We start from the raw sequence: 18,629 nt of genomic DNA, 5'->3' as shown, positions 1-18,629 counted from the left end.
AGAATATTTCTTTAATTATTTCTGTCAAAAAAATTGATGTGCATATTTATTGTCTTGTATGTCAATTTTGGTGCAATTCTAAATGTATTTGATCATCTCAGAGAAGTTATGAAACTCAACTGTTAGAATTTTTAAATTGTTTAATAAATGACTAAGCAACTTTTAAGTTGGTCAAAATTTAATACACAATTTTATCAAAAATACAAAATGAAGACTTTTATAAGTTAAAAATTTGAAGTTTCTATTTTTCTTAATTATTTTCTTTCAAACTTCGTTACTTCAATTTCCTTAAAGACTGAGGTCTGCTCCAGTCTCTCGGATTGTCCCTTGGTCACAGGACTTTCAGGGTCTCGGGCATATTGTTAAAAATCCAAATCGACTCGCTAAGATCACCCAACCACACATACGCTGCTAAAATTGAATTATGAAACTATGGATACGATAGCCGAAATTTTTATTAATAGAAAATTAATTAAATAAATATCGATAATGGAGAATGAATCTGAGTTTTTTCGAGATATAGAAAAAACGTGATAGATTATCACAGCCAGTTTTGAAAAAACGTGATAGATTATCAGGGCCAGGATTAACCATAACTCTCCGCTAATTAACTAAAAAAGCAAAAGAAAAAAATACTGGACGTGATTAACGGAGCTACTGATGAAAATTTTTTAGTATATGGAATTGTGTTGGATTTATACTTTTTTTGCCTTTAAATTTGTTAACCTTAATACTCAAAGAAGGGTTGGTTGCAAGTGCACAACCTATCCTTATAGTGTCTAGGTGTCGATCCACAGGGTGTATGTTAGACACTTAGCTTAAACTTTATGAAATAATTTCAGATAATAAAGGAAAGTAAAGTAGAATTGGGGGAGTTTTATTTTAACAATCCTAAGTTTGGGTTTAATATCTAGAAGAGAGGAGTTTTAAACAAATAAAAGTAATAAGGGAAAGTAAAGAGAAAAAAGAAAGTTTTGGTTGCTTTCAAGTTTGAGAAGATCTAGAGGAATTCGGTCTACAATCCCTTACTAATTTTATCTACTTTGTTTGTTTAAATTTATATTTGATTTGACGAGGTTTCTAGCCTAAGATGTTAAAAATGGTCACTTTCGTGAATTAATAACGTGCCTAAATAGTTCGGACTTCACGGTTAGGTCCTTCACCCTAGATATCTAGACCGTGAAGCTCTTGTTAGTCTCTCTTATTCTCAAATACCGGTATTTCACGATTAAGTCCTTCATACCAATATCCGATTCAATTTGAGATGTCTTAATTAGAGATTGACTTCACGATTAAGTTTTTCACCAAACCCTAACCTCAATTTCTGTAGTTCCGGCTTAGATTACAAATTGGTTAGATTCTAATCCAAATCTAGGGTATTTGTGTTCATAATTTGGTATTATCTCATTCCCATCCTAGCAATTTTGGTTCTTTAGAATCCAAAACGGGACTTGACCAATTCAAGTACTAATTATGTAATCAACACAAATGATAAATCACAAAAATCAACAATCAAATCAAATAATCATAATAAAAATAAATAACCGAGTAAGATAGAATTAAACAAGTTCATGCATTGACCTAAACCCCTAGAAAGAGAACTACTCTTTCATGGAGAGATCTATTACAAAAGTTGGCAAAAATAAAAAGAAATGAAATAAAGAAGAAGTTACACTCTTCTCTAAATTAAAAACCTCAATCTTGCCGACTTCTTGCTCGAATCCTCTTCTTTTCCTTCCTTGAAAAGTTTCCGAGACTTCAAGAATTTCTGCAGATTTTTCGCTATATTCAATGGTAATAGACATACATGAAGAGATGCCTTCAATGGAAAAGATCCCCCTCTTTTATAGCTGGAATTCTACCCAATTTAGAGGTTACAATGTAGGGAGGTTATTGAATGCTATCTTTACATCCCATACCGGCGTGTCTAATTTGGGCCCTTGAAACGCGTCATGGATGTGCTAGAAATAAAAAAAACTGTCGAAAATGAGTTTTTTTGGCTGTCTGCACTGGGTGGTCAGTGCGGTTGCCCTGGCCGCACTAGCTATGAATTTCCTTTTTTAGACTTCTTAATTTATGCGTGATTCTCTGAGTGCATCCGCACTGGATCTTAGTGCGTCCGCATTAGGCTCGGACTTTTCTCTTTCCTTGAATATTCTAAAACTTGCAAAAATCGACTAAGTTGTGAGTGCGTCCGCATTAGGCTCGGACTTTTTATGTAAAGTGCTTTGTTGCTGGAAATTCATCTAAGTATCGAGTGCATCCGCAATGAGGTCTAGTGCGTCTGCACTGGGGGTCTTTTCTTCATTTTTCTTCATTTCCTGCAATCTAAAGCCGAACAAACGCAGTAACTTAATTATATGTGTATTATATTATCTTTATGTCCAAAATACAAGATATTTGACGTTATTTTATGATAAAAACTAAATCGAATGTGTATATAATTTATGCCTATTAGCTACATAGAAATTCAAATGGATTTGGTTCGACATGATTAACAATCACGTTCAGTAAATTTTTTTTTCTTTTTTAGTTAATTAGCAAAAAGTTACAGTTAATCCTGGTCGTGATAATCTATAACGTCAAGCGGACGTGATAATCTATCACGCTTTTCCTATATCTCAAAAAAAGTCAAATTCGTTCTTCATTATCGATATTTATTTAATTAATTTTCTATTAATAAAAATTTCTGGATACAATAGACCCAAGAGGGGAAAAAAAGTTATCATCCCATTAACTCTTTCAATTTGTCCCAGAACGGCAGGGGTGGATGAATGATTTTTGCTATGAGGGATAAGAACCAGATTCAAATAGCTTATTGGGTTCAAACTCATTAGATTAACAACCTATTCTGATGGGGAGCAGGTTGGGTTTTCGGGTGAAACCACATGCTTGCTTTAGTGCGAAAAAAGGCATAAAACAAAATTTTTTTACGTCTAACCTAAGTCGAGGATCTATCTCCTTGATTGATTTCTAAAACTAAATTTATTTAACAATTAAATAAATTAATATAACATTATACCTTTGTTCCAAAATCGAATTGGAACTGCCGCTACGCTTGCCTCGCTGCTGCTGCTCCTCCTCGGACAACAGCACCAGATGTCTAGTGCCTCTATTAGTAGTACACCAAGAATGATCAGAGAGCGAGTATTTCTTCTGCCAGAAATACTATACTCGCAGCACTCAGCTAAACAAGTTATATCGCGCTTTGCAGATACCCTGATTCACAACTTATGTGTAAAAGCAGAGTTACAGCTGACTGCGCAAGATTACAATCGCTTACCACTCAAATATATATGTCTATACGTATATATTTATAACCTCACACAATCACTATTTGAGAGGAAATCCGAGAAAAAAAGGAACTTGGCTTCTGCAGACGTTCATTCAGGTTTCCAATCAAACTAGGAAATGGTATGCCTTCTCTCCAACCCTCCACCCCTATTTATAGGCATCATGAACAGTAGGTGGGCATGAACAGTAAATTACCAAAATGCCCAGCAAGGTCCAGAAAGATCCAGTAAAGCCCAGTATGGATGGTTATTGGGCTTAGACATTTTGGACTTTGATTTGGGCCCAATGTGAATAGTACAAGGGCCCAGTATGAATAGTATCAGACCTGAGCTTTTGGGCTTCAACTCTTGGGCTTTCTTAATTATATTCTAAATATAATTAAGGTCCAAATATATAATTGTTCTGAACAATTATATTTCATTTGCGGTTGTAACAATAATTACACAATGTGTCATACACGCTTGTAATTTTAATCTGTTTAAGCCCATCATCTCTATGATATTTCTATATTAATTATAACATTTATAATTAATATTTTGCCATCTTATTTATTAATTATGACTGTTTAAATTAATAATAAGATTCTCTGATCCATTTCCTATGTGGTGTGACCCGATAGGATCCGTGTTATGTTGGCAGTAGAGTTAAAACTTCTACAGATCACAGTTGGCACCTAGCTGTGCACTGTGATCCCCAATTACACAGATGATGTTGTTCAGTACAATATCATGATCTTGCTGTAAACTTATTAATTTACTTGTGTTAATTCTTTCGTCTCATAGTAACAGATTAGGTTCAGGGTAGGTATGTGTCATCCCTGCAAACCAAATTTTTTCTTGATCTTGAGTAGATTATTTCATATGATTAACTCTATTAATCATACCGTATGTATAATCCTACTCCTATCAAGGGGCCCAGTGTTACTATCACTCATATAATAATACGAGGGACGATAGTACTTTTGGTGAGCATCTCTTCCTCCACACAAGTCATGTGTATTGAAATATCACATTTATAACTACTTTTTACATATAGCGTTTGATAACACTTACGAATACACATTTCTCATGTAAGAAAGTCCATATCTCATACTTTAAAACTTAACACGAATGAAACCGTTAATGACACAAAAACATTACCATATAACGTTTCATTCTTGGGCCAGTCAAATACCATGTTCTTAACATGTATCTATGTGATTAAATGACAATTCTTTGTCTATGGTCTGTGAAACTTAACCATCATTTAATCCACATACTAACTTTATAATAGTAAATTAGTGTTCTTGCTAATTAATTACCACGGTTAGTGACTATTTAGAGTATTTATCATCTATATTATGAAGTTTCACAACTTCGGTTCTTAACCTACAATGATTCGTAAAAGCAATAAAACTCATGGAGCAAAATGATATATATTAATCATCCAATTCATGAATAAAATACAATTATGATTGACTGCTAGATTACTACCTAACAGAGTATTTGTTGAATCCTAAAAATTTGAAAATTTATTTAAGAATTTTATCCAATTTTTTTGAGAAGATTGGCCGATTCAATGCCTTAAAATATAATTTTTTGAAATTCACAAAAATGAGATTTAGATTTATTGAAAATAAAATCCTTAATAATGTTCTATGCGTTAAACTGAAAATTTCGATATGAAGAACGCGAAAAACCTCCAAACGGTTGATTTTATATGAATTTTACAATATTTAACGCACATTTGGGTGCAACTTGGGTTTGGTAGATGACACTCAGACCAGTAGGGCCCACTGTCATAGAGGCATTATTTGAATTATTTAAACTCCTCATTTAATATGACGCCTTCATTTTGGGTACACCCACATCACATAGACCAAAACATGAAAAGCTTGAAAAGATATGGGCTCACCATAAACCAAGCCTACCCAAAAATTAAAATAAAAAAGAAGCATTCTATTAGGTCAATGACGTGTGTGACCCTTTTGTAATATTTTTCTCCCTCATTTGTTATCTGAAAATTAGCCTAAATAAGAGGATTTTTCGAACTACAGAATTCAAGAGAAAGAAGAAGTCTCGTGGCTTGCCAGTAATCAAGAGAGAAAGAACCAGACCTGTTTTTCTCTAGAGAGGGGCAACCTAATTTTTAGGAAGAGGTAAAACCAAAATCAACATATTTTTTTCATTATTTTCAAAAATCCAGGGGGGGGGGGGGGCAGCTGTTCCCCCGGACTACACTGGGTATGCCCTTGCAGAGTGGAACTAGAAAATTTGAATAGATAACTAAATTATAAATACATAATATATGAAAAAGACAAAAATAATACGATCACTGAAAATTGAACCCAATAACTCAAAATATTACATGAAACTCCAACCAATAGCCTACAAGCATATATTTATCATTTTATGATGGAGTCGGCACGGGATTGGGAGGGGGGGGGGGCGGGTTATGTTAAACTGTATACGAACTTCAACAAATTGAAAATGCAAGTAGATTTAATATAAATGATTAAATGTTTTAAATGGAAGTGGTTTAGCACCCGATACATACAAATCCATTCCTAATTGTCTCTTCTCTCTCTCTTACTCAATTGCTCTCATCTCGCTCCAAAACTTCATGCCAAGAGCGGAGAGGAGGAGAGGCAATGAAAATTTAGTCTCTTATGATTTAATAAAAATTATAAATTTTATAATTTTTTTGTAATTTACTTTCCCTATTAATAGAATATTTGTTTAATTAGAATAATAAATATGTCGTGTTCTTGTTGAATATTATTATTTCTAAAATTCAGTCCTTACCAAGGTTCTAAATAGCGTTTATCGCGTCATAGCGGGAAGCCTACAAAAAAAGTTATACCGAATAGCGTCGCTATAGTGAAAGCTATGCTACATAGCGTTTTCTTATTTTTATAAAAATTATATCATATATTTGTACTAAATATCAACATTATCATATATAGTGAAAGCTATGCTACATAGCGTTTTCTTATTTTTATAAAAATTATATCATATATTTGTACTAAATATCAACATTATCTAAGTCTCATAGAACAATAAATAATATCAAATTGATTAAAAAATTATAATATTCATATTGAACCAATTCAATGTCCAAATTGCAACTCAAAATATCTATAATAATACTGATATCATAAACTATCGATCTTTTTCTATTCAAAATATATTCAGCATCATGACATAATCTATCTTTTTTCTATTTAAATTTCAAAATAACCTAGACATCATGGCATAATTAACTATCTTAATCTATTCAAAATATTCAAACTACCATATAGTAAGTTTCATTTTGTTATTTCCAGAAATATCTTAATATATTCATTCTGAGCCTTTATTTAAAGCCCATATAAATTGAAAAAAAAAACAACTCATGTTGCATAGCGCGCTGTAGCTTCCTTATTTGATTTCGTTTGATGGATCTCTCATTTAATAATTAATAGTTTAATATAAAGCTTAATACGTCAATTGCAAAAAAAAAAAAATCACAATTAAAATCCAATCAGAGTCTTTATTTAAAACCCATATAAATTGAAAAAAAAAAGTTCATGATACATAGCGCGCGCTATTTGCGCTATATGTTATGCGCTATAACGGACCGCTATTACCGCTATAGCGTCTGTAGCTTAAATAGTGCATTTTGATGCCTTAGCTTAGCGTTTAGGATCCAAAAACGTTATAGCGCGCTATTTAGAACACTGGTCCTTACCATAGTAATTTTTTAGTTCCATCCGTATTTAACATTGCACACAATGAACGCATTGATCCAAAGTCATGTCCCTTTACTTATGTGAATTTGCTTAATTTTAATTAGTTCAAGTGCTAACTAAAATCATTGAAAAAGTCACATCAAATTTTATTATTAAACGACATCTTTACAATAAGAAAAGAAAAGAAAGCCTCATTTTTTTGCTCATAAATTTTCTGAGATGAACTGAAAATATTGTTCTAATAACTTAATGGGTATTGAGTAACATTTTTTCATCATATGACTATTATTTAATTAAGTTTTAAAATTAATGGGTATTTGGTACAGCAGGTGGGCACACCTTTACGTAAGATGTGCTAGGCAAGGTTGCCGATTGATACGCGCTAACAAAATCATCCACCTTTAAATAGCACAAACCCGACCCGTCACCAAGAGCGGTTGAAGCAACACAAGCTGAACCCGTTAAGCAGTTTTGATGGCACGCAGTTGAACCGGCAAAATATCTCTCATTTGATAGTTCAGGTGGGTAAGTTAAAAACAGCGTGTTATCCAATTCTAACATGGTAGAATTCGCGGGGCACTTGCTCAGATCCACGGTTCTCTTACACCCACCTCTCGGGTTGGTTGGATCGATGAATTCAAAATTTTTGGAGGGGCATATGCAAATAGGAGATGTCTTATTGTAAGTGCACAAGCCGTAATTCCCGCAATAACCAAAAACATCGCATTGCTCGGTCACGGCTGACCACTGTTCAGCTTCACTAGCAGATGATCCAGGGAATGCACTGTAAGCCCGGAAATTACCATCACTGTCAAGCCGTAAAAACCGAAGCATGGTAGTAGTATCACCATAATTATCGCTATAGGCAATAACAACGGTTGAGTTAAGAGACCCGTCGTAAATTTGAACGATGCCATTTGATTGTAAGGACAGAACCGGTGAGGTTAAGTTTCTGTTTTGCGTGTAAGTTGTGTTATAGCCATTGTTAAAATACTCGATAGTACCGTTGTACTTGAGAGTGAGGTTTCCTGATTGTAGGAGAGAGAAAGAGTATGAATTTGAGGTGAGGGTTTGGTTAAAGTTGAAATTTTGTCCCGTTATAATAGTGTCTGCTGGGTGTTCGAAGGATTGCCACACATAAGAACTTGAATTGTTTAGCACAAAGTTACCAGTATCAAGCAAGGATGCAGAGGTTACACCAAGGGATGACGTGTCACTCTGCCAAAGGATGTTGCCAGACGAATTTTGAAGCACCAAGTTACCTGATTGGAGGAGGCGGAGGGACCCACCTGAGTCGACAAGAGGCGGGCCCGGTGGATTCCAGATTGGTACAGAGGAGTAAGAGATGGCAGGATAGTAGAGGTTAGGCGAAGTCTGAGGCGAAACAAAGGAGAGAACGAAGGTGCCGTTTGGGGAAGGCCATGAAGAAGAAGAGTTCAGTGGGGTTATAATTGAGCCGAGAGGGACATCAGCAGAGGTGGTGAGGAAGGGGATGAGAGAGAAAAGGAGGGAGAAAGTTAGGGTTTGTAGAGCAAAAGGTCGCATCTTTCGCCAAGAGGAGTTGTAGAGAAAACCTGAGCTCTTCAATTAATTCAGTGATTGAGCTAAATCATTTCTCTCTCTTTTATCCTTTTGAGAAGATAGTTTGGTTAATTTAAATAAATGGTTCGGTCATAAGCGAAGAACAAATAACAGAGAGAAGGGAGAAATTAAGAGCAAAGCAGAGTAGACCGCTATCTCATGGTGAGACTGGAAGAAAGGAAGTGAAAGGGACGATCATAGGAAAAAATATCTGATCAAACACGGTACAAAGTTTATCCGGTAAACCCAAGCTTCTAAATAGCGTTTATAGCGGTGTAGCGGGGAGACAAAAAAAAAAAGCTTTAGCGAATAGCGGAGCTATAGCGAAAGCTATTATAAATAGCGTTTTTTTATTTCAAAAATTATATTTTATATTTCTACTAATAGTAAAAAAAGTGATGCTTCTATGGACATAAGGGCCTATTTGTAAAATGAATATATTTTTATTTTCAAAGTTCAAACAGCCGATCCGAACCGTTCATCTTGTTCTCCATATTAGTATATCTTTGGAGACCAAATTTTACATTTTTCTGAATTTATTTACTATTTATTAAGATGGGTATAAAAAATATCAAATTCAGACCATTGAATTTTGTACCCATCTTAATAAATAGTAAAAAAAATCAGAAAAATGTAAAATTTGGTCTCCAAGCACATATTAATATGGAGAACAAGATGAACGGTTCGGATCGACTGTTTGAACTTTAAAAATAGAAATATGTTCATTTTACAAATAGGTCCTTATGTCCATAGAAGGCTTTACCTAGTAAAAATGTCTCATCAAGAAAAAAAATATCAAATTAATTAAGAAGTTCTAATATTATTCATATTAAACCAATACAAAGTTCAAATTGTTATTCAAAATATCTCTAATTCAAAAACTATCGATATATTTTATATTCAAAATATACCACTACCATATATTAATGCATGATACAAAATTTAATTGATATAGCGGTATAGCCCGCACATGTTCCATTGTATTGATATAGCTTAATAAAGTAAAAAAAAAAAACCAATCTAGATATTAAATCCCATTAAAATTGCAAAATTATGTTTTCAGAAAAAAAAAATTGCAAAATCATAACCCATGTAGCATAGCGGACCACTATTACCGCTATAGCGGTCGTAGCTTGATTAGCACAGTTTTAGCCCGTAGCTTAGCTTTCTGGGTCCAAAACCGCTATAGCTAGCTATTTAGAAGCTTGGGTAAACCAAATGACAATCTGAAAAAAAAAGTTTATCTGGTAAACACGGTACAAAGTTTCTGCTTTATTCCTTAGTCGTCGGAGTCCAGGTTCTATGTTCCATATTCGTTGCAAGTTTCATGTTTAATTCTACTGATTAACATAAACGACATAGTGGGGCTCAGTGTCAGAGAAGTTCAACAGTGAATAAGTAACAGAATATCAAAGGAGTGTCCAGGGGACAGCATGTCTCTGCAATTTGTTGTGTTTTTTCTTAGTCGTTGGATGAGAGATACCAAGAGATTTGAACGGTTACGATGAGGATATGAACCAGTGGGGCCCAATAAGCAGGGATTATACGGACGCTGATGGAGCCGTGAACGGTGGGTAGGGTTGAAAAATATAAATGCGGAGGTCTTTTGATTCAGTCAACAAAGGCTGTCTGAACGGACAACTTTATTTATTTTAGAAGAGAAAAATTAAAGAAAAATCGGAGAAAAATAAACATTGTGCAGAGAGGAACGGAGGTGAGAACCGTGTTCAACTTTAACAAAAGTGGTCACTCTGCAAATAAGAATGTAAGATTATTGTTTGTAAAATAGCGAATACCCTCGTTACTTTAATTCCTCCCCTCCCTCTAAGCGTGAGTTCTGAAACACAATCTAAATCTCTGAGCTTTTAAGCTATATCACATTATATAAATTTTTGTATATATTATTTTGATCGGTTGATTATTAATTGAATCATGTTTCTCTCTCCTTGTTTTAAAAGGTATGTGTATGATCATGTGCGTGAAATGCAATATAACTATTTAAATAACGCACTATAGCACTGCTATAGTGTTTTTGGATCATAAAAACTATGACACTATTGGCACTGTACCACGTTATAGCGCGCTATAGCAGCGTGATATGACAAAAAGTGTTGTTTTTTCAACCATTCTACTATGACGTAATAAACACTATTTAAACATCCGTAAATAAAATAACTATTGTGTGTTGCTCCGTTGAATTATTGCAAAATTGTTTATCAATGCATATGTCTTGGCAGAAAAAATATATTTCTTTAATTATTTCTGTCAAAATAAAATGATGCACATATTTATTGTCTTGTATGTCAATTTTGGTGCAATTCTAGTAGTCATGAAACTCAACTGTTAGAATTTTTAAATTGTTTAATAATGACCAAACAACTTTTAAGTTGGTCAAAATTTAATGCACAATTTTATCAAAAATACAAAATGAAGACTTCTATAAGTTAAAAATTTGCAGTTTCACACTTTATTACTTCAATTTCCTCAAAGACTGAGGAATATTGCTCCAGTCTCTAGACCAGACCGGTGACTATTTCACTTTGTCCCATAGCGGAATTGGAAAATTTGAATAGGGACTAAATTATAAAATACATAATATATGAAAGACAAAAATAATATTGTAAAATTGAACCCAATAACTCAAATATCAAATGAAATCCTAACCAATAGGCTACAAGCATACATTTATTATTTTATATGATGGGGGAGACACGGGGTTTGGAGGCGCTAAACTATATACGAACATTAAAAAATTGAAAATTCAAGTAAATTTAATATAAATGATTAATGTTTTAAATGAAAGTTGCTTAACATCCCCTGATATACACAAATCCGCTACTAATTGTCTCTTCTCTCTCTCTTCCTCAATTGCTCTCATCTCGCTCCAAAACTTCATGCCAATTAGAGCGGAGAGGAGGAGAGGCAGTGAAAATTTAGTCTCTTATGATTTAATAAAAATTATAAATTTTTAATAATTTTTTGTAATTTACTTTCCTTATTAATAGAATATTTGTTTAATTAGAATAATAAATGTCATGTTCTTGTTGAATATTATTATTTCTCAAATTCAGTCTTTACCATACTAAATTTTTAGTTCCATCCGTATTTTACACGGCACACGGTGAACGCATTGATTCCAACTTCCAAGTCATGTCCCTTTACCTATGTGAATTTGCTTAATTTTAATTAATTAGTTCAAGTGCTAACTAAAATCGTTGAAAAAGTCACATCAAATTTCATTATTAAACGAGATCTTTACAATAAGAAAAGGTAACTTAATGGGTATCGGGTAACATTTTTTTCATCATATATATGACTATTATTTAATTAAGTTTTAATATTAAACATTTTATTTTATTATGGCACCCCCCCCCCCCCATACACACACACACACTCCATTTCATTTCCGACTCTACCCCTGGATCCCGGAAGCAATTAAAATAAGAGTGATGCTTCTATGGACCTAAGGACTTATTTGTAAAATGAACATATTTTTATTTTCAAAGTTCAAACAGTCGATCCGAACCGTTCATCTTGTTCACCATATTAATATGTGCTTGGAGACCAAATTTTACATTTTTATGAATTTTTTTACTATTTATTAAGATGGGTACAAAAGATATCAAATTCAGACCATTGAATTTTGTACCCATCTTAATAAATAGTAAAAAAATTCAGAAAAATGTAAAATTTGGTCTCCAAGCACATATTAATATGGAGAACAAGATGAACGGTTCGGATCGATTGTTTGAACTTTGAAAATAAAAATATGTTCATTTTACAAATAAGTCCTTAGGTCCATAGAAGCCTTTGCCTTAAAATAACTGGCACCTCGTTGTCAAAGCTTATTAATAGCCATTATTCTTCAAAGAAAACTAACAGATTGGAACTTAATTTGCTAAAAATAGGGAAAAAAAAACTTGAGGCTTTCAATTCCTATGTTCATGCCTATCTTCTGTAACAACTGTAAAAAATAAAAAATGAATTATTGGTGACCCCAAAAATATAAACCATTTACATGTACCTATCAATAGTTATCAACTTATCATTAATTGTTTTACCAAAAAAATTGTATGGTTCAAGTAGTTTATACAAAATATTTAAGCTATCTAAATATCCAATAGTAATTTAATTCAACCAAGCACCAACAAAGACAAATAAACAAACAAACACTAAAATAAGAAAAAAAAAGTTTATAAAGTTTCCAACCCATTCTTATAAAAACAAAAAAACAAAAAGAATATACATATTCTGAAAACAAAACACAAAAGACATGAAGAACACATCTCTTCCTCTTTACATCTTTTTATCTACTCTGGTTTTTTTCATTGCACTACCTATTACAATGACTCAAGAGGTGAAACCTTTCATGGTGTACATGCGCCACCCACCCGGCGGCATGGACTCGAACACGTTCCAAATCGCCGCTCTATCTAAAGTTCTTGGCAGGTTTGTTATAGCCTTTTCATCCACAATTTTTCTGAACTTAAATTGTTAATTTCCTTAAAAAAATTATTATCTCTTAATTTTCTAATGCCATTGAAGTTTTGAAATGTGCTTATTCAATATGACACAATGTGTAAATTTTGATCCAATTCAAAATTATTTGGTCACTAATAAAATGGTTTGATAATTTTAGCAATATAATATAATATAATTAACCTTGATAGATGACCCATATTGATATATATATATGGATCCTATTGAAATGACACATCTACAATTTTTTTTTAATTTGGATAGCTTTTGATTAGCATATGAAAAAATAACTATATGAAAGGGATGTAAAAAACGCTAGCAATGCGTTATAATTTGGAGCTGGAGGGTGACGTGGCATCGTGCTATTGGTGGACTTAATAAAGATTTATTATTATTATTTATATATGAAATGGAATTTCCTGACACATTTTACAAATTTTAAATTATTGTTATATTCAACATTCCTTTAAAATAATATTTCTTATTGGTAAATAACATGTGAAATTCTCCATATATATATTTTTGATTTTTGAAGATCATAGTTTGGCATCTTGTTCTTGTTTGTTTGATACATAAAATTTTAAACTTGTTTATTTTTTAACTTTGCAAGTGAGGAGGCTGCCAGGAAGGCTCTAGTTTATCACTATACAGATGTTGTAAGCGGATTCTCTGCAAAGTTAACTCCACAACAAGCTCAGGAACTCAAAAGTAAGTTTCAAACATCCTTTGAATTGTTTCAAATTTATAATGATTTTCTTTTAGGACATATTTAAGTAATAGTAGTAGTAGTGAGAATTTAATTAGGTCAACAGATTTGATTGTTTGATTATGATTTGTTGTAAAAATAATTTGAGTTATTGATGAAATTATAAAGCTTGTTTTGAAATCAAACATTATTTATTTATGATCTATATGATACATACATATATTATGTTTCTAAAAAATAATGTTATTTGGCATATGTTCTACCATACATCAAGGATTTAAAATTTCAACGATTCGAAATTAAACAATATTTTTTGCATGAATTATATTGTTGAACTATCTATAATGTGCTTATAAATTTTCTTTTTTATTTTATTTGAAAAATAATTTGTAAAGATTGTAATAATAATGAGAAATCAAAATTAAGGAAGACAAATACTATTAGGATGCACTTAGAAATGTAGAACTATTTATGCTATGAAAATAATTTCATTTTTTTTTTGGCAGAGGTACCTGAAGTCACAGATGTTAAACCAAGCGAGCCTTACAAGCTCTCTGATCCATTCCTCCAGTTCTAAGCTGCTGCTTTTATTAAACATGTAATAATTTTATTTAAGTGTTTGTTTTGAGGGTTGTTTAATTAATCACTTATTGTAATTTTGTCCTGAAATTATCTCATGTTTTATTTTTTTATCGGTAAGATTACAAAAATTCACTTGCCATCTTGTATTTTCCTCAACATTATAATTCAATGGCATATCAGAAATTTGTGTAGTATCTACATTGTTTTTATTTTTATTTTTTTATTTTGAACTAATATTGAAATTGTTAAATGAGTATTCATGCATAAAAGTTTATTGAATTAACCAGACTTGAAGAATTTTAAAAATAAAGTTCAATTACCAGAAAGTAATTTTCTGTTTTCTTTAGTAGCCTTTTTTTTTTCTGTATTATAATTTCAAGCTCAAATGTATTGAGCGCATTTTTCCTTTCCATTCATTTCATCAGAACAGTTATACCATGTGACAGAACTGTGGAATATAAAATGCGGACATCGACCCAAGTTTTCTTAAAAATATATATATACCAGAAAGTATTTTCAATGAAAGTGCCTACGGGCTTTGAACAGAAAAAAAAATAATTGAGGCTCAATTACCATGAATAAGTTTAATTAAATAAAGTTCATGAATAAGTTTAATTAATCTATAAAAATGGTTAATTGAGGCTCAAGTACAATCTCAGATGGAGATTGAGGCACTCAATTATCTTTCAGTATAATTGTTCTCTTTGCCCTGAGCACTTATGCAAACATCTAAACATAATTAATCCCGTTAATCACATATTGAGAACTAATTTATTTTCTTAATTTTATGCACAATTTTTTTCATACTTAATCTTAGTTGGTTAGGTTATAAGCAGGGACAGGGTCAGACATTCAAACCTATCCATTTACTCCGTTTTGTATTGCATATAATTCATGTTTGATTGCAACTTAAGTGGAGAGGAATAAGAGGCATTATTTTTCACTTGGGTTGTCAAAAAATAATAACTTATGATAATTTATAAGATGAAGTAAGAATTGAGTTACAACAAAACAAATTAAATCACCACTACAGATAGATTAACTTACTCTATGTTCAAATATACTGTAATTATTTTGCATGTTTCCCACTTCTCCTTTATGAATTTTGAAAATCATAATTCAAATAAGAAATTTCAACCAAATAAAAATAATTTACGTCTCCTTAACTTAATTTTTAAAATTTTAAATAATAATCAAGCATGACCATAAAAATAAATAATGAAGGAGAAGTAACAAAAATTTCATTTTGACAATTACTCACCCAGAGAGTTCCACCCATTGATAGATTCAATGTATTGCGTTAAGGCAGGATGATAAATAATGTAAGCTAGCTGGACGCATTTTCTCTAGTGTCAATCATAGTACTCTTCTTATCAATGCATAGTACCGTGGGGATTAATATATATATATATATATTTTTTTTGAGAATTGTTCGTAGGTTCCACACACACTATTTTCTGTTTTTAGCAGGGATTAAACCCACTCTCCCACGGGAGAAGTGGGGTATCTTACCAAGCTTCTATAAGCAGCGGTGACACCGTGGGGATTAACTACAGCCTGTCAATTTGGTGGAATTCGTATCCTCAGCTTTAACTCAAAAAAATTCTTTTGAGTTTGCATCTGAATCGTCCGATGCGCTTTAAAATTCGTACGGATTAAATTCACATTAGTATTAAAGGTCCTTGAATTATAAGCTGTTGTAGGATTAGCTCTGTTTAAAATGTCTTTTGAGTTAATGTAGACGATGCGGACTCAACCTGGTGTGGTATTAGCTAGAAAACAACAAACAAAAGGAAAGACAGCAGCTTAGCCCGGTCCGAATGCATATCCTCTGCATTAACTCAAAAATAAATTTTTTGAGTTAATTAATGTCAACCGTCTAATTTTAAATGGAGTCAATCCGGTCCCTGCTTATGATATAAGGGACCTTTAATATTAGGAAAAATTGGTTATTTGCCACTCCAAAACTTTCAAATTGTAAAAATATCACTCCGAATTTTGAAATTGTAAAAATGTCACTCTAAACTTCATTAATTTCTAAATTTGCCACTCCAAATAATTAATGACTGAAATGCCCTCCCTTCTCTTTTTCTTCTCCACCTTTTCCCTTATCCGACAGCCCTCTTCTTCTCCACCTTTTCCCCTGATCCGACAGCTAACTTGTACTTTGATGATAAGTTTGTTTCTTTTTTCATCTGTTAGATCTTAGAGGATGATATTGTTGGAATTAATTTATATTAATTACAACATATATGGGCTTATATGTGATATAAATATATATTGAATAATAGACTGTCAAATATCTAATTACACCCGTTATGAAGTGATCAAATTAAGTATTAATTTAACGGGTTCAATATGTGTCATGAGAAGTGGGGCCTTTAATGTGTAGAATGCGTATTAATAACTTTATGATTTAGTGATGGTCTAAATTATATAAAGTTTGGAAATAATACAATTATGCTATTGGTCCCTGGAGAACACGATTAAATGTGACAATGTTCTGTAAATAAGGAAATACCCAATATAGGCAAGTTCTGAATTCAGACCCACTAAGAATCCAATAAGATTGTCTAATTAATTAATTAATTAATTAATTAAATAAATAAGGAATGGGAGGAGCCTGCTGAGAAGAGACGTATGTGCCTATTCATTTTAGAAACGGGCCTATTCAAATATTGAATTAAAGATGAAATAAATATATGGCTCTGTCTCTGGCGGCTATTAATCTCTCTCTATCTGTCAATTCATTCCTCTCTACAAAATAAAAGGGTTGAGACTAAGGGAAGAAAAAGGATAAGGGTCTTCCGGTCAAGGACTTGCGATTCGGGTATTTCTCTTGCGCAAACAGAACGTTGTCGGTGCCGCCTCTCTCGCTCTCTCCATCGGACTTGAGAGGGATTACTTGGAAATCTAAAGGCTTCCGGTGATCAACGGTGATTGTGTCTCTCCGGAAGATCATAGCTATGGATCAAGGTAACTTTAAATTTCATATTAGGGTTCACTAGAGGATCATGGTAAATCTAGGATTTATGAATTGCAATATGGTTTTGCATGAAATTGAAATCCTAACAAGTGGTATCAGAGCCTACTCTAGATGAATCGTTAAATTTTGATTCTGGTTCGGATAAGATAAGGTTTGCGCAAAAGAGATTAATTTTCGGAAGTTTTGATTATGGCGCAATTTTGTTTCTCTGTTATGGTATCAATTCGGTAGTTCTGATCTTCAAGAATTAATGGTCAAAAGTTTGATTTGATGGTCAAAAGTATTAATTTAATCTACCAAAGTTTGGAATTTAATTTTGACCATGAATCTGTTAAGAATAATTTTATTATTTTAATATGGCGCATATATGTTGATATGGTTTGATTAATTTGTTAAGCCAAAATTTCTATTCGGCAATTTGTATATTGTGAATAAATAATGTAATATGCTCAAACGGTTCAGATATTCATAATAATGTAAATTGCCGTATATTTAGGAAATTTTTTTTATTTGCCACTAAATAAATAATTGCCGCATATTTAATGGAATCTGAATTGGCGCATATTTAATGTAAACAATTTTGATTTGCCATTAACTTGTTTGATTATGCCATTAACTTCCATTAACTTGATATGCGCCTCTTTAAATTCCTGAATGGCTTTTGATTTGTATAAAATAATTAAAAGCACCTCAAGACAATTAATTTTGGTATTTATGGCAATTAATTGTTTATGGGCAATTAATGGCGCAATTTTCTGATTGCTAAATCCGATAGCAATTTTGGTAAGACAATTAATATCCGCTAAAGGTTTAATTTTCTGATTCCTTAATGACAAATTAATGCCTTCATGAAATGCGCCAAAATGAAATACTTTGCATTAGTATATATATATATATTTCTGAAAATTTTGATTCTGTGCAAATTTTCAAAATTGATTCGGAAATATAAAAATTGATTATTTCTTTCTGCTATGATCATTGCTTAAACCAGAACAGAGTATATCCGAACCAGAACAAAATAAATAAAAAAAAAAAAAATTTATTATTCGGTCAAGTAAACTTTTGTTTACTATATTTGGTTAAGTCAGTAGAAGTCTATTTTGGATTCTATGTCTAACTCTTTTTTTGCAAGTTACGGTATATGTGAATAGTATGACCCCGTTGCCTTGTGTGATATGTTGTAATGAATGTTTGAATGATGTGTGTAAATGCGGCCTAAGGTGCCCCGTGAATTAATTTATTTTATAATTAAAAGTGACTTGCATGTCGCTTATATGTATCATTTATGCGGT

At 32.2% G+C, this 18,629-nt stretch overlaps 1 protein-coding gene and 1 pseudogene across 2 annotated transcripts; one reads left to right on the top strand and one right to left on the bottom strand.

Moving 5' to 3' along the window:
* Positions 1-7,294: 7,294 nt before the first annotated feature.
* On the bottom strand, positions 7,295-8,652 carry LOC144564078 (G-type lectin S-receptor-like serine/threonine-protein kinase At1g34300 pseudogene; annotated as a pseudogene). Its single transcript, XR_013514545.1, has one exon. The product of XR_013514545.1 is annotated as a G-type lectin S-receptor-like serine/threonine-protein kinase At1g34300 pseudogene (transcript).
* A 4,188-nt stretch (positions 8,653-12,840) lies between these two features.
* LOC144564760 (subtilisin-like protease SBT5.5) lies at positions 12,841-14,558 on the top strand. Its single transcript, XM_078314363.1, has 3 exons — positions 12,841-13,033; positions 13,674-13,771; positions 14,276-14,558. The coding sequence occupies exons 1-3, from the start codon at positions 12,858-12,860 to the stop codon at positions 14,344-14,346; spliced, it is 345 nt and encodes a 114-aa protein (XP_078170489.1). The 5' UTR covers positions 12,841-12,857; the 3' UTR covers positions 14,347-14,558.
* Positions 14,559-18,629: the final 4,071 nt, after the last annotated feature.

The sequence above is a fragment of the Carex rostrata genome, chromosome 13, assembly GCF_964058835.1.
Source record: "Carex rostrata chromosome 13, lpCarRost1.2, whole genome shotgun sequence".
Classification (NCBI taxonomy): domain Eukaryota; kingdom Viridiplantae; phylum Streptophyta; class Magnoliopsida; order Poales; family Cyperaceae; genus Carex; species Carex rostrata.
Note: the sequence above shows the minus strand (reverse complement) of the source record. Positions and strands in the feature narration are given on the sequence as shown.